Here is a 27,041-nt window from a genome sequence, read left to right on the forward strand (position 1 = left end):
AAAAAGTTACTTATGCACCATGCCAAATACATATGCACATTTAAATAACTTTTTTAGTATTGCTCTTGTGGCCTTTATAGTGTAAGGCAAAACTTCCTATGTGAGTCCTACACACGCCAAGGTATGTTACTTACAAGGGTTTTTTTTTTCTCTTTATTCCTAGTTTATAACATAGAACAAGAAAGCTAGCTTTGGTCATTAATATGTATTTATAAAATCAACGTTCAAATTCTGTAACCTATATTTAATACTCTTAATAAAGTTGATCATATAATGCAGACAAATTATAGGTGTTAATGCACCATAATCTGTGCTTTATCTATTTCAGACTTGTTAAATTGTGAGGTTTGACAGTTAATGTTGTGCGTTCTCTTACTTGGCACTTTAACCCCTTCACGACGGGTGACGGACGAGGTCCGTCATCCTGGGGATGCCCTTAACGACGGGTGACGGACCTTGTCCGTCACGCGGTAAAATTAACCCCAGATCGCCGCAATCGCGGCGATCGTGGGGTTAATGGTGCTCCGGTCTGCCTCTGCATTAGAGGCAGACCGGGAGCACCGGATCGGGCTGTCCCAGCTCATGTGCCCGCTCTGACAGCATGTCAGAGCGGGCACATGTGCTCTGTATACTCACCTCCGCCTCCATGCACTTCCGGGTTCACTGTGAAGTGCAGGGAGACGGATCAGTGCTGATCCTGCCCCCTGGTGTAAAAAAAAAAAGTAAAATTAAAATCCCCCCCCTTTACCCATTTTAATAAAAAATTAACCCCTTCCCTGCCAATTGATCACTGACTACAGTGATCAATTGGCAGGGATTACATTTTAATATGATCTGATTTTTTTTTTTAACCCCTGAGGGTTAATTCTTTTTTTTTTTAACCCTCAGGGGTTAAATTTATTTTATTAATTAATTTAAATATTTTAAAATTATAAATTTAGCTAGCTGGGGAGGGTGGAAGTTAGTGGGGAATTGGGGGATTTAGTGTTAGGCTAACTAGGGGTTAACGTTAAAAAAGTTTTAAAATAAGCTTTAAAAAGTTAAAAAATTAAGTAAAAAAAAAGTTTTAATAACGTTTAAGTAAAAAAAAAAAAAAAAAATAAACCCGTTACCCAGTCCAAATAAAAATTAACCCCTTGCCTGCCAGTCTATCACTGCCTACAGTGATCAAAATACAGATCCCAGTATTATACTGTGATCTAATTTTTTTTTTAACCCCTGACGATTAACTTTTATTTATTTTTTAACCCTCAGGGGTTAAATTAATTTAATTAACTAATTCAAATATTGTATAATTAAATATTTTGCTAGCTGGGGTGGGTGGGAGTTATGGGAAAATGGGGAATTTACTGTTAGTGCTGCTTACTGCTAGTTAGGGGTTAACGGTAAAAGAAAAAGCTTAGAAAAATGTTAAATCTGTAAAAAAAAGTTTTACGAAAGTTTAGGAAACTTTTAAAAAATGAATAAGCAAAACAAAAGTTTAAAAAATTGTTTTAAAAAGTAAAAAAATACATTAATAACGCTCATTACCACTACACCTGGTACAAGCTAGCGGAAAAATGATCCCACGCTAAGGTTCAAAATATGCCTTTTGAAATACCCTGGGATGTCTTCTTTAAGAAATGGTATGGCTTTATGGGGTATTTGGATTATATAGCCTGGTAAAATACTCTAAAATGGGACATGGGCACAGCGTAAAAATTTAAAGTTTGAAAAAAATGGAATGGCTGTGTCCCAAATGTGCCCCTCCGATGTCCACATATACCTGGCAAAGGTACATACGGGGGTATTTTTGTACTCAGCCGACATAGCTGAGCAACATATAAAGTATTATAGAGTGGTGGTACACATAAGGTTTGCAAAATATACTGTGCAAACTCACTTTGTGTGTCAAAAAGGCAGAAAAAACGCTTATTACCACTACACCTGGTACAAGCTAGCGGAAAAATTATCCCACACTAATTTTCAAAATATGCCTTTTGAAATACCCTGGGATGTCTTCTTTAAGAAATGGTATGGCTTTATGGAGTATTTGGATTATATAGCCTGGTAAAATACTCTAAAATGGGACATGGGCACAGCGTAAAAATGTAAAGTTTGAAAAAAAATGGAATGGCTGTGTCCCAAATGTGCCCCTCCGATGTCCACATATACCTGGCAAAGGTACATACGGGGGTATTTTTGTACTCAGCCGACATAGCTGAGCAACATATAAAGTATTATAGAGTGGTGGTACACATAAGGTTTGCAAAATATACTGTGCAAACTCACTTTGTGTGTCAAAAAGGCAGAAAAAACGCTTATTACCACTACACCTGGTACAAGCTAGCGGAAAAATTATCCCACGCTAAGGTTCAAAATATGCCTTTTGAAATACCCTGGGGTGTCTACTTTAAGAAATGGTAGGCCTTTGTGGGGTAGTTTGAATTTAAAACTTACGAAGATGCTTGGAAATTGCACATAGGTCCAGCGTCAAAATTCAAAGTTCTGTAAAAACTGATATGGCTTGGTCTCCAATATGCCACTGTAGCTTCACAAAATAGTGCCAAAGACATTCATTGGGGATGTCTTTTTACTCAGAAGACTTAGCTGAGCATAATTTGAAGGTTTTGAACTTAGTGGCACATATGAAATATACAAAATGCCCAGCAAAAATGCAATCCGTATGTCAAAAAATGCACAAAATTATTTTTTACCACATACTTTGGCATATATTGGTGAATAAATGGGGGCATGCTAAGGCACAATATGCACCTTATGATATACCCTGGAGTGTCTACTTTTACAAATGGTAGGCCTTTGTGGGGTTTTTTTTGAACAGTCAAACTGTTATAATACCCCAAATGGAAGCATAGGCTCATTAAATCCGTCTCTCAAAATTCAACTGTGAATACTGAAAAGGACAGGTCTCCTGTATGGCACTGTAGCTTCACGAAATAGTGCCATAGACATACAATGGGGGTGTCCTTTTACTCAGAAGACTTAGCTGAGCATAATTTGGGGGGTTTGAACTTAGTGCCACATATGAAATATACAAAATGCCCAGCAAAAATGCAATCCGTATGTAAAAAATGCACAAAATTATTTTTTACCACATACTTTGGCATGTAATGGTAAAAAAATGGGGGCATGTTAAGGCACAATATGCACCTTATGAGATACCCTGGAGTGTCTACCTTTACAAATGGTAGGTCTTTGTGGGGGTTTTTGAACAGTCAAACTGTTATAATACCCCAAATGGAAGCATAGGCTCATTAAATCCGTCTCTCAAAATTCTACTGTGAATACTGAAAAGGACAGGTCTCCTGTATGGCACTGTAGCTTCACGAAATCGTGCCATAGACATACAATGGGGGTGTCCTTTTACTCAGAAGACTTAGCTGAGCATAATTTGGGGGGTTTGAACTTAGTGGCACATATGAAATATACAAAATGCCCAGCAAAAATGCAATCCGTATGTAAAAAATGCACACAATTATTTTTTACCACATACTTTGGCATGTAATGGTAAAAAAATGGGGGCATGTTAAGGCACAATATGCACCTTATGAGATACCCTGGAGTGTCTACTTTTACAAATGGTAGGCCTTTGTGGGGGTTTTTGAACAGTCAAACTGTTATAATACCCCAAATGGAAGCATAGGCTCATTATATCCGTCTCTCAAAATTCTACTGTGAATACTGAAAAGGACAGGTCTCCTATATGGCACTGTAGCTTCACAAAATAGTGCCAAAGACATACAATGGGGGTACCGTTGTACTCAGCAGAAGTAACTGAACACATAATAAAACTTTGTACAGGAATAGCACACAACAACTTTACAAAATACACATGAGAAGTTCTTTGTTATACGTTTGTGTGCGAAAACCCCCCAAAAACACAATTTTACTCCAATATTTAGCAGAGGTTGGCGGTAAAATGGCTACGTAGAAAGTGTCAAAACAACCTTAGGTAAATAGCCTGTGATGTCTACTTTATATAAATATATACTTTTGTGTGGCAATTTTGTTTTATTTTATGGCTATTAGGCTTACAAGACAAACATACCAAATTCTAAAATCGCTCCATATTAAAATTTTATTTTACTCCTTGTGCTTTGTGACCTGTAACTACCAAAAAAAACTTAAAATCCCAGACACATTATATATTCTGTAAATCAGAACAAATAAATGAATTTATTTTTAATTACTTTCCTTAACCTGCACTAATTATGCACACATTATGATTGCAAAAACTGTAAAAAAAAACAATATTTTTCATTTTTTTTGCATTTTTCTGTATTTTTTTTATAATAAGTAAGCATTTATATATTTATATGTTATATCAAATTAAAGCCCTTTCTGTCCTTTAAAAAACAGTATATAATATGTGTCGGTGCAATAAATGAGAGAGATGCAAATTGCAGTTGAACGCAAACAGCAAGAAAATGCAAAAATTGCTTGTGTCATTAAGCGTAAGTCAAGCTTCTGAAGCTCTGTCCTTAAGGGGTTAAATAGAAGCACCTCTTCATTTACCTGCATGTCAGATATGTCTTAGAATCTAGCTACGTACTATGAGTCAATTTGTGTATATATCAATTTTATATAAATTGTCTTTGGATAGGTCTCTATTCACTAACTACACTGTTTTTTTTACTGTGTTCTTGTGACCGAGTGCGTATAGATTCTGTTTACTCTTCATTTTACAAATATAAGGGGAAGGTATAAATGTAGCATGTCCAATGACTGTGTTCAACAAGTTAAATGCCCCTAAACAGACGGACTTTAGAGAAGAGGGGAAAGAGGTCATAAGCAACCTAAAGCGAAATGCAACATCTGAGAAAGCAACAAAGAGGTATATTTGGACTGAGAGGACCATAAGAACATCACGGCATACTGCAAACTGACTTTTCTCAGCACACAGAAATCTGCCACATACCCTCGTTCTGTGCAAGGGCTACTTCTTGAAGTCAAGCACCTCTACCGGTACATGGTTTAAAGTAGAACAATCACTTCTCTAAAACTTGTGTTTCAGAAGAGAACATTGAAAATCACCTATGATGTGTTTACCTTGCTTACATTTATACTAAGTACTTAGCAGTTCAGACAAGGTAAACTATGAGAATGAAGAGGAGAGATAGAAACGTAGGTTGATTTCTCATCTTTCTCTATGCTGACTGCTAGGTGAAAAGAACAGAGTTGATCATTATTGACAGGGTGACATGGTGGAGGTACCCAGTTGCAGGATATGTGGTGTAGATTTCTACATTTATTTTTCACACCTCGTCAGTGCACACCTCGTCAGTGCACATTAGTTAATAAAGGGGATAAGTAAAACCTTACAAATCCTGGGAAGTGAGAGTTCCCCTGAGAAACCAGGTGGAATAGGACGCTTATCGTGGCAAGTACAAAAGAGCTAAAGAACCAGCATTTTACATACTGTGGATACAATAGAGCAGGGGTGACTCCCACAATGCTTTGCATGCCTTAAGAATGATAAAGCGTCATGGAAGCTGTAGTTTTAAAACTTCTGGGAATCTACCTTTTGGGCACCCCTGCAATAGAGCATATTTTGAACATGTAAATCTGTTCAGAAACCGTATTACTACACAGTTAGGTTAAGTTGGGAAATAATTCACCTACGGCACAGTTTATTGCTGAGTGAATTTGAGAGAGCCTGTTTTATGTACAATATTTCCAGTATTCTCCATGAATTGCTAATGAGCAAATGACAAAAGATATTCCCACCTTTAACATTATAAAATTTAAATATACGGACGGGGTCTGTTAATTCAGAAAATAAACTTTTTAAAATGTTGATGTATTAAATCAATATTTAAGAAAATTTAACTAAAATAATAAAAAAAAAATAGAATACCTTCTCAGTACAGTGCAGTGACATTTAGACAAAGAGATGTAGAAGGACCTCTTGTGGTTACAAGTCTGAATTACTGCCCTACTTAATTTTAAACATTTGGTCATTTTCTCATGAAGCGAGAACATTTTTGGAGCCGTAAACTCTTACTCTGAACCCGAATATTTTACATGTAATTATTTTCTCCTCATTTTGTAAATGATATGTTGGTATTTAGAAACAAAGTACTACACATTTATCAAACAGTTTGAGAATGCTAGAGAGTAACTATGTTTAAAATGATCACTTTGTAAATTGTATCTGCATCGAACAGCCCCATTGCTAAGACTAAAATCATCTTAATATAGTGGTTTTAATGCAAAGATGATGTCAATTTTCTTGGGCAATGTAAAACACGCCATTTCTGAGAAACAGTGCTAAAACCACACCTTTGGTGGCTTTCACACAGACAGCTACTATTTGATTTTCAAAAGCCTTTACATTTGCCATAATCATACACAGAATTATGATGGCAAGCTTTAATGTTTCTCATAGAGAGGGGCTGGATTGGACCAGGGGGTGATGTGTGTGCCATAAACAGAGAGATTTAGAATTATGTTTTTGCTTTAAAGATTGTGATAAATAAAAAAAAACTGAAAAAGCAAATAGGGCAGTCCATTTAAGGATCTTATTTCAGTGCGACTTTTGATGTAGCTATCGAAGACTGTCTCCTTAATTTCACTAACTTGGGGCAAGCCTGTTGAATGGATTTAAATGATTATATCTCCAATTTAATGTATTCCACCCTTCCACTCTAGCAACTTGAGAAGGTTTGGTAAAAAGGAGGCACGTTTATCACAGATGGGTAAACAATTATGTAGCATTTGCAACATTGAACTGAACAAGTGCGGAAGTGAATTTCTGCAGAGGTAAAATGTATTCTTTTATCTCCTAAGCTGTATTCACAAACCTCCAAAATTACGCCCAGTTAAGACATTGCAACTATTTAGTGCTCCGAACTCCCAGAAGAGCTGAAGCATCGTCTGACCTGCACTAAACTGTCCCAAGTTGGCTCTGCATCGATTTCAGTGGGAAAGTTTAGCAAGTCTGGAAAGCTGCCAAAGATTGTAATATTAAACTAATCAGGATCCTAGAGTTTTTTCCCCAAGCTGGCATTGATTCAAATACACAAATTTAAGCTCTGAGCTTAAACTCCCACTACTTCTGGGCAGGGGCAATGGCTACAGTATTCATCAGCACCACTATATAGTACAAAAACAAAAAAAGGGTAAAAGCAAAATAGGTCGATTTTTGGCCTTGATTCAGGTTTACAGAATTAAGGATTACTTATAGATGGCAGCGTTATACAGATATTAAAGTGGTACACATTTTATTCTAGAGTGAAAAAAAGGCCATTTGTTAATACATTTTTAAAAATATTTCCGGACATATTTTTTTATAAAGAGAATATAATTAAAAAAATAGACTAAAAAAAAGATAGGACAAAAATAGCAAAACGGGCCAAATCTCCAGTTCGGCTGCAGTCATGGGCTTGTGGCTTGTGTTATGGGAGAAGAGAAATAAGAAATATTTCTAATTCACTTAGATAACACAACAATCAATATCCTAATTCACTATTAAAGATGATGTTATTCTGTCCAATTTAACATAACAGTGTTAATTTCAAATGTTCCATTCTAGCTCTGTTACACCTATATATTAGCACAGTAGTTTGCTAGCTAATGTCAGTAAAACTTCCATGATGCTCAGTCACTTAATGCACGTGTTAAAACATAGCTCTACAGTAGCGGGAGTCTAATAATCTAGTTAGGAATGTTTTTGTAAGTTTTTTTTTTTATTTCAACACGACAGCAAAAACAATTTGTTGAGAAATGTGGTACCACCGAGTTTAACAAATGCAACTACATGAAGAAAGAGTGTTTGCAGGATAGATAGCTGCATTAGAATGTACCGTGCCACTAATCTCATTGATACAAGTCATGCATGCAAAGTGTTCATATAATAACGATATACAGAGAGACAACACAAACAGGCGTTCGCATACTTCCTGACTCATTGTCAATGCTCCTCAATGGATCCAGTCAACTAAACTTTTTATGACTAGCATGTGTGCCGGAAAATCTGGTAGAATAAATCACAGACTCATATAATAGAAATAATGATATGCACAGCTCAAGTTCGACCAACAGGCTTAGGGATCTTTAATCACAGGTTCAGCTCTTCAAAGTTCATGAGTACGGCAATTAGAACTTCATCACCAATGGAAAACCACAGAAATGGTCATTAGGCTCTTTGTGGTTAGAGAAGATAGTTTAATATACAGCATTTTATGCATAAATTAACATGCAGTGTCAGTAGACCTGAAAGTGAGCAGATGTGGAGCCATCTTTCCATAAGCGAAGTGTTTCCACTGCAACAGAGCGGCAGAGAGGACAAGTTCGCTCCCTGTCAAACCAAAGGCACAAGCATTCCTCGCAGAACACATGCTGTGGGAAAGGAGAAGACATTGTTCAGAAAGCCTGAAGACATCAGTGTAAGACATGAAACAGACCATGAACTGCCTTGTAGTGGTAAATACGAGCACAATAAACCATGTTTACTATGTAAAGCTCAACATTAGGCTCCACAGTGAGAAATATTACAGAATTGTATTATTATTTCAAAGTATTCTATATGTTGCAAAAAAATCTGGGTCATCAAAATTGCTGTCAAAGTTTTGTATAACTAAATATAGTGGGAAAATAAAGTGATATGTCTTGTCTGCTAGCAGGTTAAACATTATACTTTTGGCTAACACATATAATACATGTCACTATCCAGTCAGAAACCAATAGCAGTACAAATGACTGTGCCCTGCTTAAAGGAACACTCCAAACATGATAACCACTACAGCACACTGTACTTGATATGGTGCTTGGAGTGGCCTGGCTCCCCCTTCCCCCATTATAAATTATTAAAACTTATAAAAGTGGTGTAAATTCTTATCTTGGGTCCAGTTGGCACTGCTTCTTTGCCTCCACTACAGCTACAGGAAGCCAAAAGCTCTCTGTCTCAGCTAAGCTTGGAGGTACAAGGCTTAGCTCTGGAGAGCTAAAAGAATCTCCTAGGTAGGAGTGTCTAAATCTTCTGTAGGTGTAGTGGAGAGGGTATAGGCACTCTTTGGACCCCAGGTGTAGTGGTTATGGTGTTTGTCATGTTCCTTTAAACTAGTAATACATTTTGATAAAGGAACACTTCACGCACCATAACCTGCATTTTGTGTAGGTATAAGAAATGGAGGATGCAACAAGGAACAAAAAGGAATGGCGTACTGAACAGTGCAATAGCCTATATAAAACATTTGATGAGTCAGATAAAAAGTCCAACTAATGGACTGGAAAAAACAAGATTAACTGCAAACAATAATGAAAAAATTGTACTATAAAAAGAATATAAAAATTGACACACATACAAATACATATATTAACCCACTAGAAAGGTGTGGGCTGACACCTTTATACACTCTCGAGGGAGCAAGAGATAAACAAAATATGGATAAAGGTGTCAAACCTCTTAAATAGTTTGGTGCAGGAAATAGTTGAGATAAACCCACTCTAAATACTAGAGATATGTATACCACCCCTATCTGCTCTGGTTAGCCATATACACTCCTGTATGCAAAATCTGTTTGGGCTATTGATACATTATTCTACTATTATTTGCTAGTATTTTGAGTGGGTTTATCTCAACTATTTCCTGCACCAAACTATTTAAGAGGTTTGACACCTTTATCCATATTTTGTTTATCTCTTGCTCCCACAAGAGTGTATCAAGGTGTCAGCCCACACTTTTCCTAGTCGTTTTTTATATTCTTTTTATAGTACTATTTTCTTTTCATTTTTTGTTTGCGGTTAATCTTGTTTTTTTTTACAGTCCATTAGTTGGACTTTTTATCTAACTCATTAAATGTTAAGTTTTATATAGGCTATTGCACTGTTCAGTACACCATTCCTTTCTGTTCCTTGTTGCATCCTCCATTTCTTTCTTTTCTTTGTACAAAGCCCTCATTCCCATACATGCACACACATAAAAAATATGGAGTTCCCAGGACTGGCGTCTTGGTCCTCTCTTTAAATAAGAAAAAATGCAGGTCTCTGCTAAACCTCTTTATATCCACTAAAGACATAATAAGAATCAACTTCTCATTGCAACGAGAGAAGGCATCTTAGTACACACAATGTGCAGTGGGGCGAGGGATTAATAACTAGGTAGTAGTGTATCAATAGCCCACATTTCTTTGTTACCTGATGTTATGGAATGAAAGAGTGAAACGGTTTCTTGTAGTACACTACAAACACAGAGTTATATGCAAGCAAAATGTTTCCATAAACTTTACTTGTGATTGTACCTAATAATCTTACATATACACTGTGCCAGTCAAACAGTTAGCAAAATGTATATAAAACAAAATATTATCTTATGTTCAGTAACGTTTGCCTGGATGCATGGAAAAACAATCTAGCAAAACGGGAATCTTTCATGTGTTTAAAAAACAGTGTTATTGTAAAGTTTTTAGGGGCAAACAATGTATGTACTGCTCAATCCTCTGCCTGCAAAAGGTCATTCTAATCACAATATAACGGATTTACAATGTAGATTTTCTTTGAATTGTAGACAGAAAATAAAGTACAAATCTAAATAAATATTACCTGGCAAATCAGGATCAATGGATCTTTGAAGTCTGCTTGGCAAATGGCACAGATATCACCTGCTTCACTGCATTGCTGGCTGGTGGCGCGAACTCCATACTTCTGCTTGGACATGAAAAGGTTAAAGAGAAACCTAATTATTTATTTATATAATCCCATTACACTGAGTGTGTTTTGGAGGCATTAAGGTAGGGAAAATACACAAAAACATATGTACTTAAGTAATCAGATGAGGTCAGGAGGTTGAATCAATAGAGTATCTTTAGACACGAACCTAAGGCATTAACCACCATATAGCATCATATCATAATGTACACCTACTACACTATCTTGTGCTAAGGTGAACCACACAAAGGATAGTGTGGATATCACAAAGTTTCAAATTAAAGGGACACTATAGTCACCTGAACAACTTTAGCTTAATGAAGCAGTTTTGGTGTATAGAACATGCTCCTGCAGCCTCACTGCTCAATCCTCTGCCATTTAGGAGTTAAATCCCTTTGTTTATGAACCCTAGTCACACCTCCCTGCATGTGACTTGCACAGCCTTCCATAAACACTTCCTGTAAAGAGAGCCCTATTTAGGCTTTCTTTATTGCAAGTTCTGTTTAATTAAGATTTTCTTATCCCCTGCTATGTTAATAGCTTGCTAGACCCTGCAAGAGCCTCCTGTATGTGATTAAAGTTCAATTTAGAGATTGAGATACAATTATTTAAGGTAAATTACATCTGTTTGAAAGTGAAACCAGTTTTTTTTTTCATGCAGGCTCTGTCAATCATAGCCAGGGGAGGTGTGGCTAGGGCTGCATAAACAGAAACAAAGTGATTTAACTCCTAAATGACAGTGAATTGAGCAGTGAAATTGCAGGGGAATGATCTATACACTAAAACTGCTTTATTTAGCTAAAGTAATTTCGGTGACTATAGTGTTCCTTTAAAGAAAACAAAGAGAGAATGATATCCAATACTACATGGCACTAAATTTTGCTTTATCAGTACAGGTGTGATAGCAATGAAACCAGGCATCAAACATAGAATTCAGAAATGAAATGCTCTGCAAATCTTAATTATACTTCTAACCTTGAAATAATCTAAATTGTGTGGTTAAAATCTTCGTCCTCAACTCAGTCTAAGAGAATGGGACTTTTCACAGAGGTACTTCTCCTGCACACATTACCAACCATACTAAGGAGGATAAGGACCGGAAACTTGCCCGTTGTTCTAATTCAATATCCATACTCCATGTTGACCAACAGTTTTTAGTTTTTTAAAGGCATTTACTATAAAGATTTAGATGGGTCACTGTGCCCTAGCTCACCTAAATAAATCTGGTTTTATACCCGGTCAAGAGGCAAGAGACAAAATAATAAGAACATCAAGTAACCTCCACCTTACATACTTGCTCTCTCCTAAGGCACAGCACTCTACTCTCTCATCCAGCTCTGCTTCATTCCCACCTTATTTGATTGCGATTTCCTGTCCTATTGTGTTTTACACCCCACCTCCAATAGACTGTAAGCTGATTTGAGCAGGGTCCTCTTCAAGCTATCGTTCCTGTAAGTTTTCTTGTAATTGTCCTAGCTATAGTTAAATCCCCCCTCTCATAATATTGTAAAGTGCTACGGAATGTGTTGGCGCTATATAAATGGCGATAATAATAAATTAAATGTATTTGTTCAAAGAACCCAATAGACACTCATTACGGTTATATAAGATTATGTAGAAGGCTTTTGACTAGGCAGACTGGCGCTTTATGCATACTAACTTGAGTCATATGGGTTGGGGTGTAATATATACCCTGTTGTCCAAAGTCCATATTTGGAAAGACACCAGACTATGATAACCATTGTCATCTTTCTTATAAAATCTTGAAACCTTCATGGCCACAATGTAGAGAAAAGATAACATCTCTATTTCCCAGCACAGGAAACACAGAATGTAAACAGGGTCATTTACCAAACTTAGAATTGTTTGGAATTTTACATTTAAGGCCAAAGTAGCCAAACTGCAACAACTCTCCAAGTCAGCCATGCTTCCAGGTCAGCTATAATATTTAACAATTATCACTATAAGTGTCTGCATTTGTGGATGATGTTCTTCGTAGAGCAACCCCACACACAATCTCAATACTGACAAGAATGAGATTTTGAATGCCACAGTACCAGAAGCAATGGTTGCAATCACCAATCCCATTTGCTTGATGTGTAGGCCCCTTATAGTATTTGGGATTTAGTTAATTCAGGATGTAAATAAGCTTTATGATTATAACTTTTTCCCAAATTCAATAGTTTTTACAATGACTTAATTAAGTGGATGTTCACCGATATTTTGTGCTTTATATTGGTAAACCTTTTAAAAACAAGTATTTTATTTAGAATCTTAGATTTCCACAAAAAGATCCCAAATTGATTGTTTTTTGAAAGATGGGGAAACCACAAATGATTGAGACATTTATATGACCAAATGTGGTTGAGCATTCTGGGGACCTGCTTCTAAATGGCTAATCCTCTAGGCTGGAGTGATTCTGCAATGCCATGATGGTACTACATACCCTATATGCTTATACCAAGACCTCTTTAGACAAATGAGAGTTTAAACAGATATGTGACAAAGACAAGTATATTGCAAATGGTATTTGAAACATGTGGTGCTGCAGCCACAACTGGTTATGCTTCCTTCTAAGATTAAATGGGAAGATGACCTATGCATTTATCTCACTCTTTGACCGGTTGTATCAAGGGTCAATGAGTATAAGATACAAAAAAATAAATTACAACTGATTATTTGGAGTAAAAAACAACCTGTATTTGCACTCTATCCACTCTGAGCAGTTGTGGGTATTCCAGCACCATTCAAACCGAATGTAATGCTCTTGCATCATACAAACGTCCCGATATCTAGTATTACAAAGATCCTTTACTAAATGTGCAAAATCATTGCCCCTGCCTGGATACTGCATGTAGTGTCACATTACAACAATGGATTGACAGAGTAGAAAATGCTAGGCTTTGAGCTGCTTGGTATGAATATGCTTCAATGAAATTGTAAATTCTGTAGAGAAAAATAGTTCTTCACATTAACCTTTCGCTCCACCATTTATAATAATCCATCTTCTATCCCCAACACCTTCTTTTCAATTCCTTTTTTCACACCTCTTACTTTTTGTGTACTCAAAGGAATACTATAATCACCAAAACAAATTTAGCTTAATGAAACAGTTTTTGTGCCTAGATCATACCCCTGAAGTCTCATTGCTTAATTATCTGTTATTTAAATCACTTTTGTTTCTGTTTACGGAGCAATAGCCACACCTCCCTGGCTGTGACTGACAGCTTGCATAAAAATGGTTTAATTTTTAATCAGATGTTAACTTACATTAGAAGTTTATATATCCTTAAACTGAACTTTAATGGCACACAAGAGGCTCGTGCAAGGTATATCAAGCCATCAACAGTGCAAGAGATACGAAATTGAAAATTAAACAGAATTTGCAATAAAGGAAGTATAAACATTAGATCTCACTATACAGGAAGAGTTTAGGAAGGTTGTGCAGATTACATGCAGGGAGGTGTGGCTAGGGCTGCATAGACAAAGTGACAACTCCAAAATGGCAAAGAATTGAGCAGTGAGACTGCAGGGGCATGATCTATACACGAAAACAGCTTCATTAAACAAAGTTGTTTTGGTGACTGTAGTGTCCCTTTAAGATACCTATTTACGGGGTGCTGCTCCAGTGCACAAGATACATTTTATGTGGTGTGAATTAATGTTCAGACTTTCAAACACCTGTGTGTAATGGTAGATCTTGATTATACCGGTTCTTATCTATATATGCTACTGAATACTTGCAATGTTCTTTTTTTTTTCTATGTTCAATTAAAATGTATGTTAAAAATATATAAAATAATAAGAAAAATGTAAAATAAAGATAATCAAATCAAAATAAAATACCTGAGGGTGGCAAAGAATCCTCAGTGCTTTCCGTAGGCCTCCAATACGACCACAGATATCAAAGGACTGGATTTAAAAACAACAACAATTTTTTAAACAGACATGAGTATTTGCTATTTGAAGCAAGCAAGAGCATTTTACATTAGATATTGTGCCAGGAGTCCCAAGGCACTGTTTGTCAGTAATCTGTCAAATTGTTTACAAATGTTTGACGCTTACACTGCTGTATTGGATGAACAGTCCTTCTGTTCTGAACTGGCTTGATATAGGGGGAGTTCAGACTACAACATTATCATACCAGCTCATACTAGGTTTGAACAGTATTCATTGTCTGAAAGGTTGATAGAATAGAAGTGCATAGATTAAATGAATAAAGCATTTAGGAAAAAAAAAAAAAAAGCTAAATATTTTATTTTTTACGGCTCATTCTGTTTTTGCACTTTTTTTCAAAACCTGCTATCGTGCAGACAGAGCAAGGATAGCTCACCTTACACAGGCTGTACAAGATGATGAGAATGCCTCCTAAGAAGTAGGTACTTGAAGGATCATCGCCCATGATGTATTTATACCACAGCTGGATAGGCACCAGGGAACGGACCAGCTGGCTGAGCTCTTCGATTAGCAGGTAAAACTTACCCTATGGAGACAGAGTTATACAGCACATGACATTTGATTATTTTGATAATAAGACTCTAATGGATATTTGAAATGAGGAACAGCAGAGCTATAAACTGGGCTATTCACCTGGCGATCATGTGAATACAGTAAAGCAGTCTGTAAACATTAAAACAGATGGACCAACCTGGAATGCAAAAACATAGGCTATATGTGCCAGTCATTCTCACCACTTTCCAAGTTATGTACCAGAAGTAACAAGTTTTCCAAACCAACTATCCCTTAGATCTACGGTTTCCAACAACATGCCATGATTTAAGGAGTTGATTAAGTATGTGTCACATGCACTACACCTCAACAACAATGCTTCACAACGTAAAAATCTGAAAGTGTTTTATTAACACTATTTATTGAAAGATAGAGATGGATATAAAATGGTGTGTATACAACTGCAGAAGTCATTTAACAGATGGGATCAATAATTTTGCGTCAGTGAAACAATGAATATCAACAGTCAGAACATTTGTGATAGACATGGCGAAAATGGCTGGTATAAATGGTGTCTTCTTTGAGAAAGACTATATGTTAATATGTTTTAGCAAAGTCTTTACAGAAGGTACACAGAGAACTTCTTATATCAAAACAGGGGTCCTTTTTCGGTATTATACAATCATTTTTGGGGTTACTCATTAAACAGAGAATTGTCAAAAATTCGCAGTAAATTTCATTTTTTTTACATTTTAAAAAATAATTTCTTTTTTTACTGTGCATAGAATTACAACAAGCTGGCAATGCCCCAGCAGCATTTGTCAACATCCATAAGACATGGTAAAACATTTGTAGGGCATTTCTAGAATACTACACATTTTTTATTATTATTTCAATAGTCTGGACACACATCTAGGTACTAATATGTTAGACTGTTGCTGTGACTCAGAGAAGGGTAACTAGACCTGGAGAGTAGTGCATGTCAAATAATATATGAAAGTATACATGCTAGATAATGTAGGTATAAAGAGTAATTTAGGCATGCTTGAGAACTTTGAACTACCTAGAGTGGGCCACCCTATACTGTTCACTGGGTATTATGGAATAAGGCTCACAATAGATAAAAAAATAAATGCTGATAAAGTATAGAAAAGCAAAATCTGCATAAAGGTGAAGTAGGATGCTGAGGGTGCCTGGCTAGCTTCTGACAATGCCCTTAGCAGGTTAGTTACAGTCCTCCCGATTTGTGGAGAGCCTCAGGATTGGTGCTGCATGTGCAGGTAGTTGGTCTTGTAGGGGTTCTAGTTGTCTGGTCCTTACCTCATCTTGCTGCGCTGACCCCATGCAGGCGTTGTGCTGGTCGGGCAGCTCGCCTCCGGCAGCTCGCCTGTTTGTTTGACCTCTGCCTCCTCTTGTGGGTTGGTCGTGCAGTGATAGGTGCAGGTCGGCAGCGGGTGAGTAGCGGAAAGCCCAGGGGAGGGTGGACTACTTACTGGATGTGCTCGGTCCTCCGGTCCCTCAGCCTCCTCCACAAGTTGGCAAACACTTCGTCCAGACAGCATGGTAGGCATATCTCCCAGGCAGGTCAGGGAACACGTGGTGTCCGCCATCTTAAGTGTACCTCTGTCTGTGTTGTCAGTGATTGCGGCTCTACCACAGGGCACAGATGGGTCTGGGGAGCTTCCAGGGTGGGGACCGGGATCACCCTCACCGGTCCAAAGGGAGGGTTATGGGTTGCGGTGCATCAGTGTGGTGGAGTCCTGTCTGTGCCAGGCCGAGAGTGTAACATGTTCATCCTCACCATGCGACACTAAATATAATTGCCTTGCCAATAAATGCGGTAGTGCCATTCAGCAGCCATGCGTCAATATGTCTGACCCCTGCAGCATGTTGATGGACGACGGCTGCTGCAGATCTACACCAATTTGTAACCCCACGTCCTCCCATGGTATGGACGACGTTGACGTGTGCGTGACATCACGTAAAGAATGCACACGCATGTTATGGGGTCAAAGTCTGGTTACAGCCAATCGGATCCACAAGAAGGGTATTTAAACTACTCCTGCTACTCATTGTCCTGTAGTGGTTTCCCTTAGTGGTTGTCCGAGAGTGTGTTCCTGAGTGTTTATTTCTGGTATTTGACTTTGGCTTCGTTTGACTTCTGGTATTCCTGACTTTTGGCTTTCCCTCATCATTGTGTCTCTTTCTTTATCCCCGACCTCGGCAAGTAGTCTGACTATTCTTTGGTACGTTAAGTCTGGCCCTTGTAAGGCCCGGTAAGACATTACCTTTTAATCCTAGGTGTGATACAATTCTACATGCTGGATCAGCTTGTAATCCTGACAGAGGGATCGGCCTCTTCTCTCTTCCTGAGTGCTCGCCAGGCCCCACTAATGGCGATTACAGGTTTTGACCATACAGCAGCAAGTGACCACAGGAAGTGTGGGGGGTACAGGAGTATACTGTTGACCCCAGTTGGAGGGCTACAAGAGCTGGGTGATGAGCTTTAGGCAGGGTTTTGGTATGAGCTCTTGTGAAATGAGACCTCTCGCCATGACAGTCAGGCCCCGCGCACTGTAAATTTTACATTTTAAGACACAGAAGCTGAAATGAAAGTTGAGCTGAAATGGATAACATTTCCAGTTTGGGTATTTTGGCCTTAAATTGTGTTCATTATTGTTAATAATTTAAATGTATGATTTACATGTTGATGTTCATAGTGGGTGTAATACATTATAATATATATTACGCATACACACATATACAATCTCTCTAATTTTACATTGCAAGAGTAGCCAGCAACAAAAGGTTAAAAGAGTGATCGTTAGAGCATTTCAGATTTAAGGAGGTTTTTATGCACTTGGGAGAAATATCTTCAATTTCCCGAGAGGCCAGAGCTCTGGAGTATACAGCTATGCCATGCCATTAACGCTTGTTGCTAAGGGAGCTGTTAAGTAATTAACTTTCGAGTTAAGGCACAAATGTCACTTTCGGTAAGTCAAAGTACAATAAAACATTAAATACGTTCCCAATCTGTTAGACTAATTTACCAATACGAGGAAACAAAAACTCTTACATTTTTAGATATTAGAGCGTTAACTGTTGGCATGCCGGAACAGTAAGCATCTTGCTCAAAGTGCTAAGAGAATAATGTTTTAAGTTGTGTTTAGGTATACAAAAGACTTCACTCATCTTGCTGCTGTTCAGTATTACTGTTCATAGTCTTTGTTAGTGCTTCATAAATGATGACATCAATAACTACCGAATGAACTGTGTGTGTTACAAATCCCGGCTTCAGCTCAAAGCCGTAAGCTAGTGATTTGCCGTTTGCTTGGCACTAAACAAAACTCGACAGTGTTTCCATAATACAAGGACTAGTGCTATCACACAGTGTACAGTACTGCATATACTGCTGTGTTACAGATGAAAAGACCGTAGCATGTGTTACACTGATTAAGGACTCAGAAATAGATTAGAGCTATCCTAGAACGCTTAATACCCTAAGGACAATGTAAGAAAAAGATTGTGTGTGCGCCAGTGTTTAGAGGATAGGGGAGGGAAGAAGGTGAGATCATACTGCATGTCTTCTGCTTTACAATCCCGCTGCTAGGAATAAGTCGCATTGCTCAGAGCTTTGGCATTTTCATGATCTCATAGCCCTCCAGTGGGCTGTGAACGAGTTCGGGATCTCATCTGCTTAAAGCACCTCGCTCAACTCCATGGGTGTGAAACAAACAAACAAAAAAGTCCCCGGCTGAAGCCAGTTATGAATATATTTGAGATATCCACACTCACTTACAAAGGAGACATAATTTACTAGATGAAACTACGGATATACACATTTTCTGTTTACCTAAACTCTCCTAAATCACCATCTAGTCATCCATTCAAAAGATGTATAACTAACTTTATGTAATGTACATATTAATAAAATGCATATTTAGACATTTTTCAAGTGGCCCAAAAAAGCAGCTTTCATTTTTCTTTAAACAGTTTTGATAGTTAAGGTAATGGTGTCTCTATACACAACAAGTTGCCGTGTTACAAATCTCGGCATCGGCTGAAAACCGTAAACAAGTGATTTGGCATTAAACAATGAAGAAAAGCAATGTATTTTTTGAATGGCTAAGAACCACACCTAAGGGCAAATTAACTAAACAAAGATTGCAATGAAATGTCAAAATGGTCATGGCGGATAAAAAATATAAATAAGATAACAGCAAATGAAAATGAAGTGGCTACCTATAAAAGAATGGGTTTTTTGTTGTTTTTTTTAACAAAGCAAACTATAAATCTGAGAGTATGCTCATCAGATTTAAGTCTTCCAAGGAGGGGCTGTCCTTATGGTGGTCGATACACTCAAATCCCTCTTCTCTAGGAATGGCAACATTTGTGTGTTTAAGTGTATATGAAAACATCACAGCAATAAAACTTATAATAATCTGTCTTTAAACAACAGTAAATGTATATCGCTGACCGCTGAGCAAGATGGCTGCGTAGGAAATTGCTCTGGCACATGGGCTCCAGATCCAACGATAATTTACACCGCAGAAACCTCAGAATCTCCCCATCTCAGCATGTCTCAACACAAGACAAAAAAAAATCTACCTCTAAAGCTAAAAAGATTAACGTTTTCAGCCAGAAACCATCCTCCGCATTCGAGGCCACACAAGCTCCCTTGCAAGATCGTGATGAAGATTTAGATGCCAGCAACCACATGGAAACTCCGAATGTGTTCAAAACAACCGAAAGCCTTACAAAATTAAATTTTTGAGCGAGCCATGGAAGCTATGTCTTCTAAGCTCATACACTCGTGGCAGTCCACAGCAGACCAACTAAAGAAAGAGGTCCTGGACCTGAACACTAGAACATCTCACATGGAGAATAAATGCAAGGAAATGGTCTCCGCACACAACGATATGGCAGATCATGTACAAGCAGTGGAACATAAACTGGAGACTATGGAAACCTGCATGGCCGACGCAGAGGACAGGGCACAAATAAATAACCTGCGCCGAGTCCCTGAGTCAATCTTACTGTGCGACCTCCAATGTGTACGGGGCCTTATGCATGCCTATGCCCCAGGAATCCCTGCAGATATGCTGCTGGTTGATAGGGTCCACAGGGTTCCAAAACCAAGATACTTATCGGACTCAACACCTTGCGACGTCCTTCTCCGGGCACACTACTTTCATATCAAAGAGCTAGTTTTTCGATCTTGCATAAGCAAGACTGACTCGCACGAGGAATATCCCACAGTACGCATCATGGCGATCTATCGGCAGCAAACCTGCAGTGCAGGAAAGACTTGCAATCCATTACGACGGAGCTCCGGAATCCGCTACAGGTGTGGGTACCCCACGAAGCTGCTCATCACCAAAGACGGAGAAACGATCTTTATCAACACCCCAGAGGAGGGCGCAAAAAAGCTTGGTGAATGGGGCTTAAAGTCTGAGAGACCCACGGGATCCTCCACTCCTCCCCGTCAAACCACTCATCACCAGCATGGCACAGAATAGGCACATCAACTGCATTATACACAGCACCTTATTAAGTCGCAAGTATCACTCCATTATGCTTCTTCAATTGCTAGATGCACTCCGTTTATGGTTAAATGTTTATTTCAAAGTTTTCATTGTTAAGGATAAACAGGTCATATTGACATAGCTATATTAGATAACACTTATCACGACCTAGCACCGGTCTGATAGATATGTGAATGTCACTGACAACATGGCAACGACTTAAGTCGCAAATATTCCTCCATTAGGATTCTAAAATATGCTGACTACACTCAGCTTATGGCCGATTGTTTTTTTCAGAGTTTTATTGTTAAACCTACTTAATTATGCTGGACAACAAATACAGTGCCCATGTACCGAACTGACATGAAGGTGGACACCAATGATAGCGAGGATAAAGTCCCCGACATAATAGGGCCATGTCCTCTACTGCCTAAAACATCTGTAGTGCTGCACAATGGGCCACCTGACAACACACAATTCAGCACAGCCTACGCCCTCATCCAAGTGGGGCACAGCCACCTCCACGATCCACATAGGCAATGCTCAGCATATGCACACCCAGGCTGGAGCCCACAGGCCTAAACCTCACGGTACGACCCTCGTACCACAACCACCAGAGGTTGATTATATATACCTAATTTTACTTAGCACTTCAACAGGGGTCGAATTGTACATATTCCTCCCAAGCTAACCCAATAACCCTTCCCTCAGTCCCTCCCCCTTCCCAACAACTCCTGAACCCCAACCTCAGCTGATAACTTACAACCCCTCACAAGTAAAAGGCCACATTACACATAACACCTTACCTTCAGAACATGAAGATATACTCCCACAACACAGATTTAGTGTGTGTGCAGGAGACACACTTCGTTACAAACAGGGTTCCCAAATTTGGCCTCAGAGACTACCCCACAGAATACCATGCAAATCATTCTTCAAAATCCAGAAGGGTCTCCATTCTCCTACACAGCTCATTAACGGTGGAACTTCTCACTGTCAAAAAAGATAGTCAGCGAAGGTAATGGATACTCCAATGTGTCATCAACAATCTACAATACACCATTCTGGGCCTGTACAGCCCAAACAAACAACAGAGCACAACGTCCTGGCGGAACTACTGGCGACCACTGAGAGTCCCCTGATAATCTGGGGGGACCCATACCTTAGACTCTCGAGTAGACACCACCATACCTAATGACTCACACAGACATGCCACCCTCAAAGCCAATTGCAAAGCACTCACGAAATTATTCATGGAGCATGGTCTATATGACACCTGGAGAACACAACATCCCTCTGATAGGGAATATTCTTACTATTCCGCAGTGCATAAAATATACTCCAGAATTTATCTCATTCTAATATCTGGGTCGCTCCTTCCCAATATCTCTCACTACACCATAGTCTGGACCACTACCAGCACAGAGACTGACCACCCTGGCGCCTCAACGACACTCTCCTACATGATAATCACTTCTTACAACACTTGGCAGACCATATTTGAACAGATTTTGAACTCAACACCATTCCGGAGGTCGATACTCTCTCCACTTGGCAGGCTCACAAACCAGTAATACGAGGCCTACTAATTAGTAATGCAACATATCTCAAACGAAGATCACATCAACAACACCTCACCTTGTTACGAACATTGAGGCACACCACTAATGTGCACTTCCTACACCCCTCGGAAACACATGCTAAAGTTATAGCAGCAATCACCAACCGCATCAACGAATTGTCCTTAAACAAAACCACATATATGCTAACTAAACTAAAACGGAGCACATACTCCCAAGGTAATAGGGCAGGGAAAACTTTGGGTAAAAAACAAGCCAACTCCAAAATCCTGTATCTTATCACTAATACGGACAAAAAAAACGACATAGCCCCCAAGATATAAATGGCGAAATGACAGCGTATTAACACACGCTCTATAACCTTAAGGAATATAAGGACCTACACTAACCGACCACCCAAGAAATTGCAAACTTATTACAATTAACAACCCTGCCGACCTTAACAGACACCTAAAGGACATCCATACAAAATCCTATAACCACACAAGAAATAATAGAAACCATTCAAGCTCTCCCTTCTGGGAAATCCCCAGTTCCAGCTGGACTATCAAACTTGTATTACAAACAATTCGAATCCCTATTAGCACCTCACCTAGCGATAACATTCAACCATATAATTAGCAAGGGAACTATGGCTCCTGACATGCAAATGGCACATGTTGCCACCCTCCCGAAGCCAGGCATACCTCCAACTTGAAGCCAGAACCTCAGGCCTATCTCTCTGTTAAATACAGATGTGAAAATACTTGCAAAAATATTTTCAAATCGACTAGCACCCGTTATCCCCTCATTAGTAGGCGAGAACCAAGTGGGCTTTGTGGGGGGAAGACAGGGGGCAGAGGGCACAAGGAAACTTCTTGACATCTTATACGGGACGCAGGGGAGGCAGGCCCCTAATGTCATGCTCTTGTTGGATGCTGAAAAAGCCTATGATAGGCTGTACTGGCCCTTCCTCCTCGCAGTTCTCCAAAAATTTGGATTTCCACCCCCAATTCACATCTCTCATAACCGCACTATATTCCACCCCAACTGCTTGAGTGCTCAATGGGGGCTTTATTTATTGCCACTTTGCTATTTTAAACAGTTCAAGACAGGGATGCCCCCTCTCTCCCCTACTTTACATCCTAGCATTGGAGCCTCTAACCCAAATGATAAGAGATAACCCAAATATTCATGGAATCAAACTTCAAGACCGCGAACACAAGCTATCTATATTTGCGGACGACATCCTTCTTACCCTAGAACAACCACACATATCCCTGCCCAATTTTCACGACATCATAGCCCAATACAGCAAATGTGCCTATAACAAACTAAATGTCACCAAAACACCGGCCCTAGGCAGAAACATCCCTAAACATGACACGCATTCTCTCAAACAAAACTTCACATACGATTGGAGACGCGACCACATAACATTTTTGGGAGTACACAACACCTACAACTGACACACTACACAAAGCCAACTACTCAAAACTCTTCAGCAAACTCAAAGATATCATCCAGGGGTGGCGAGGAAAATATATCTCGCGGACTGGCAGGATAGCGGCAGCTAAAATTGTATTTTATAAAAAAATCCAATATCTATTTAGAACACTTCCATTGCAACTCCCAGCAAAGTATCTCCAGGACATGCAGAAGATCCTAAACTCATTTGTATGGGGGAACATCAAACCTTGAGTAGCAAAATCGACAATGTACAAACTGTTCAACCATGGCGGAATGGGAATGCCGGACCTGTCGGGCTACTACAGGGCTGCTCACATCGCCCCCTTGCTATCCTCGTTCCACCACACACCCGCTAGCATGGATGGAGATAGAACGAAGTTTCACTGAAGGGATCCCCCTAACGCAGCTGGCATGGCTACCCAAAGATAGGCGACCCACGAGCCACAACATGCTACCCACAACAAAACTTACCATAACCCTATGGAAGTTACCAAAATAACCTGGGCATAGCACAGCACACCTGTCCAGCCCTACCACTAGCCACCTTGTCACTCCTCATTCCTGACTTTAACTATTTGATCTGGAGCAGACACGAGGTATATACTATGTCCCAACTCCTCCAAGATTCCAACCTCAAAAAATTCACCGAACTCCAGGCGCAATTCAAACTACCTAATATAGCCCACTTCTCCTACATGCAACTTCAATCTTGGATGAAAACACAACCAACATCCATGATAGTAAAACTATCAAGACTGCAATTAACAGAAGTGGAGAAAATATGTTTAAAGCTCAAGCCACCTAAAAAACTCATCTCAATAGTATATGCCCCTGAACACTCAACACAAAGAATAAATTCATTCCATTTTAAAAAGGCATGGGAAAACACACAACTTAACTGACTCCCAATGGAAAGTAAATTTGCAGTCCATTGGCCGATGATGCTATGCATGTCCCATGTTGTACTATCGCGCAAAATCCTATACCGATGGCACCTAGTCCCCACGCTCCCTAAACAAAGCTTCCCCAACACATCAGATACAGGTTGGCGATGCCAAAACAGACAAAGGATCAATGATCCACACCTGATGGCACTGCCCTCTAATCACTACATACTGGCAAGAAGTGGCTGCTTTAGCAGAAAAATGCACAGGAATAAGACTTCCTTACAGACCCGAGACAATCTTACTCCTGCTCCTACCGAAAAACAGTATCAACGCTATCTCCTCTATCACATCATCATAGCAGCCCTCACGGTTATCAGTAGGCAGTGGAAAGCAACAACTTCCCCCACAATTGATCAATGCATACAGGTGGTGGAGACCAACAGTCAATACAAAAAAATGGCCAGACGCACCCAATCAAATGCCAAATTCTTGTCCGAAGCGTGGACGACATGGCAAAAATGACAGAATCACACTAAACACCCCCTAAGAAATATAAACAAGCATACCAAAAAGCATGGCCCGATGCCCCCCAGAGACATACCCTTCTTCTCCACTCCCCCCCCCCCCCCCCATAAACACAGGACAAACAAGTATTTTCTCATAATGAAGAACCACCAACAAGAACCAGGCAAGATGGCAGGAACAGCCATAACAACCCCAATAAATACACATTGAAACACACGCAACAGACAGGCGCAAAGATAACACCAAAATAGTCATTGCCACCAGCAAACTGCAGAGACAACTACTCTCCCTTCTTCCCACCAAATGAATCCCTCCCCATTGAGCCATGACACCCAGCCATCGATGACCCCGCCTATATGCTACTACTATGAGCCTTTAAGGGAAACGAAGTAGGCCCAACATATCACCACACTGATCACAGGTTTAGCCCAGAAAGCTTTTACACTTGAATAACCTCCAATACTCAACTGAGACTGGGAAAGTGGACAATGTTAAATTATCTGCTAAATTTGATGTATTTAAAGGGTTCTGGAATGATTATGGATCACTGTGTAAACCCTTTCCCCCCTCTAACCACCTCTTCTCTTCTGCACCGTAAAAAGCAATACAAATTGTCAAATTGAAAAAAACTACAGTAAATGTGTAAATAAATTAGCTTGTGCAAATAAAAATATATTGGTCTAAATTTATTCTAAATTACATTTTCTTGTTAGGGCCATTAGGTCACAAAGTCCCTTAAAACTTCCCTAAAATGTGTCCACCTACTGGCCACAACACTAAATTTAAAGCACCTCTCTCTTTAACCAACTAAAATGCTGGCATGCATGCAAAGCAATTGGTAAGTAGCCAATGCTTACTTTATGACTAGTTTATCTGTAGGACACGTTAACACTAGCAACAAGGGCTAAAACTATATAATGACAACAAAAGGAGGAATACGTGTTTCATCAGTCAATATTATGTCATATAGTTCATAGATTACATTGTGCTATGTTAATATGCTAAAATGATTACAATTAAATTACCAATAGAAAGATGAGGTAATCTAAATGTCTGCGGTCTCACTTTTTGGATGAGGTCATTTTTGTTATTTTAAAATTCAAAACCTTATAAACTTTTTTTTTTCCCCATTTTAAAAGGACTGCTTTTGTGTTCTGTGCTGAAGCCCACCTTCTTGTTGTGAAGATAATGCAAAGCAAGCTTAAGAGACCTCTGGAAAGTCCCCTGAGCCTTTATATCACTACGAAGCAAAATGTATGCAATGTAACAGACATCCTATCCCTGCATATACTGGCGGTACATGCTTCTGGCAACAAAAAAACTGCTCTGCAGGGCTCTTAGTATATTGTAAAAGATGGAGAGTAAACAGAAGTTAATAACAACTGACTGTGCAATAGAACCCAAAGTCCAGTGACAAAGTTAGTTATGATGTCGTTAGACTACAAGTAGTTTACTGGGGAATGAGAACAATGTAACCAGATTGGCACATCCTGCTTGGGTGCTGGAGAAATAGCCATTTCATGAATTGTTTTTGAATTCCAACACCTACTGCTGTTGAAAATACGGGTTGTAGATTTTGGTGTTGCTGTTCTTTATGGTTTGTTTGGTATTGAAATTAAAGTGTAGCTCTGCATTTCTCAATCACACATTCCACATGACTATTTGTTACTAGAAATTCTATAGGTGGCCCATACCTTGCAGGTAACTCATCTATAGATCTAGTTAATACACCTTATCAGTGGTGGCTAACCTCGGAACCCATAGGCATTTCGAGAACCACCACATCCCGGTATGTGTTATGCATGCTTTAACCTGGCTAAGAGTCATTGGATATGTAGTTCTTAAAATACCTAGAGTGCAAATGGTAGGCAATACTGATCAGTACAAACACAATTCAAAAGAACAGTATTATATAAGAGTAGATAAAAAGGTCTTGCAATAAAACCACCTCTTTTTGTAGGTCACCTACTTGTCAAATA

General features: G+C 39.0%; 1 protein-coding gene across 5 annotated transcripts in view; it reads right to left on the reverse strand.

The window, feature by feature from the left end:
* Nucleotides 1–8,031: 8,031 nt before the first annotated feature.
* Nucleotides 8,032–27,041, reverse strand: part of RNFT2 (ring finger protein, transmembrane 2) — a 50,241-nt gene continuing 31,231 nt past the window's right edge. For 4 of the 5 annotated variants that reach the window (XM_063454202.1, XM_063454207.1, XM_063454203.1 and 1 more), the window contains exons 7-10: nt 14,981–15,130; nt 14,494–14,559; nt 10,543–10,647; nt 8,032–8,340 (exon numbers count right to left, since the gene is read on the reverse strand). In XM_063454202.1, the coding sequence (XP_063310272.1) occupies nt 8,206–8,340; nt 10,543–10,647; nt 14,494–14,559; nt 14,981–15,130 (456 nt within the window). In that variant the 3' untranslated portion in view covers nt 8,032–8,205. The remainder of the gene's footprint in view (nt 8,341–10,542; nt 10,648–14,493; nt 14,560–14,980; nt 15,131–27,041) is intronic. The other variant, XM_063454206.1, reaches the window with a different exon arrangement.

This window comes from Pelobates fuscus, chromosome 5 (genome assembly GCF_036172605.1).
Source record: "Pelobates fuscus isolate aPelFus1 chromosome 5, aPelFus1.pri, whole genome shotgun sequence".
Taxonomy (NCBI): domain Eukaryota; kingdom Metazoa; phylum Chordata; class Amphibia; order Anura; family Pelobatidae; genus Pelobates; species Pelobates fuscus.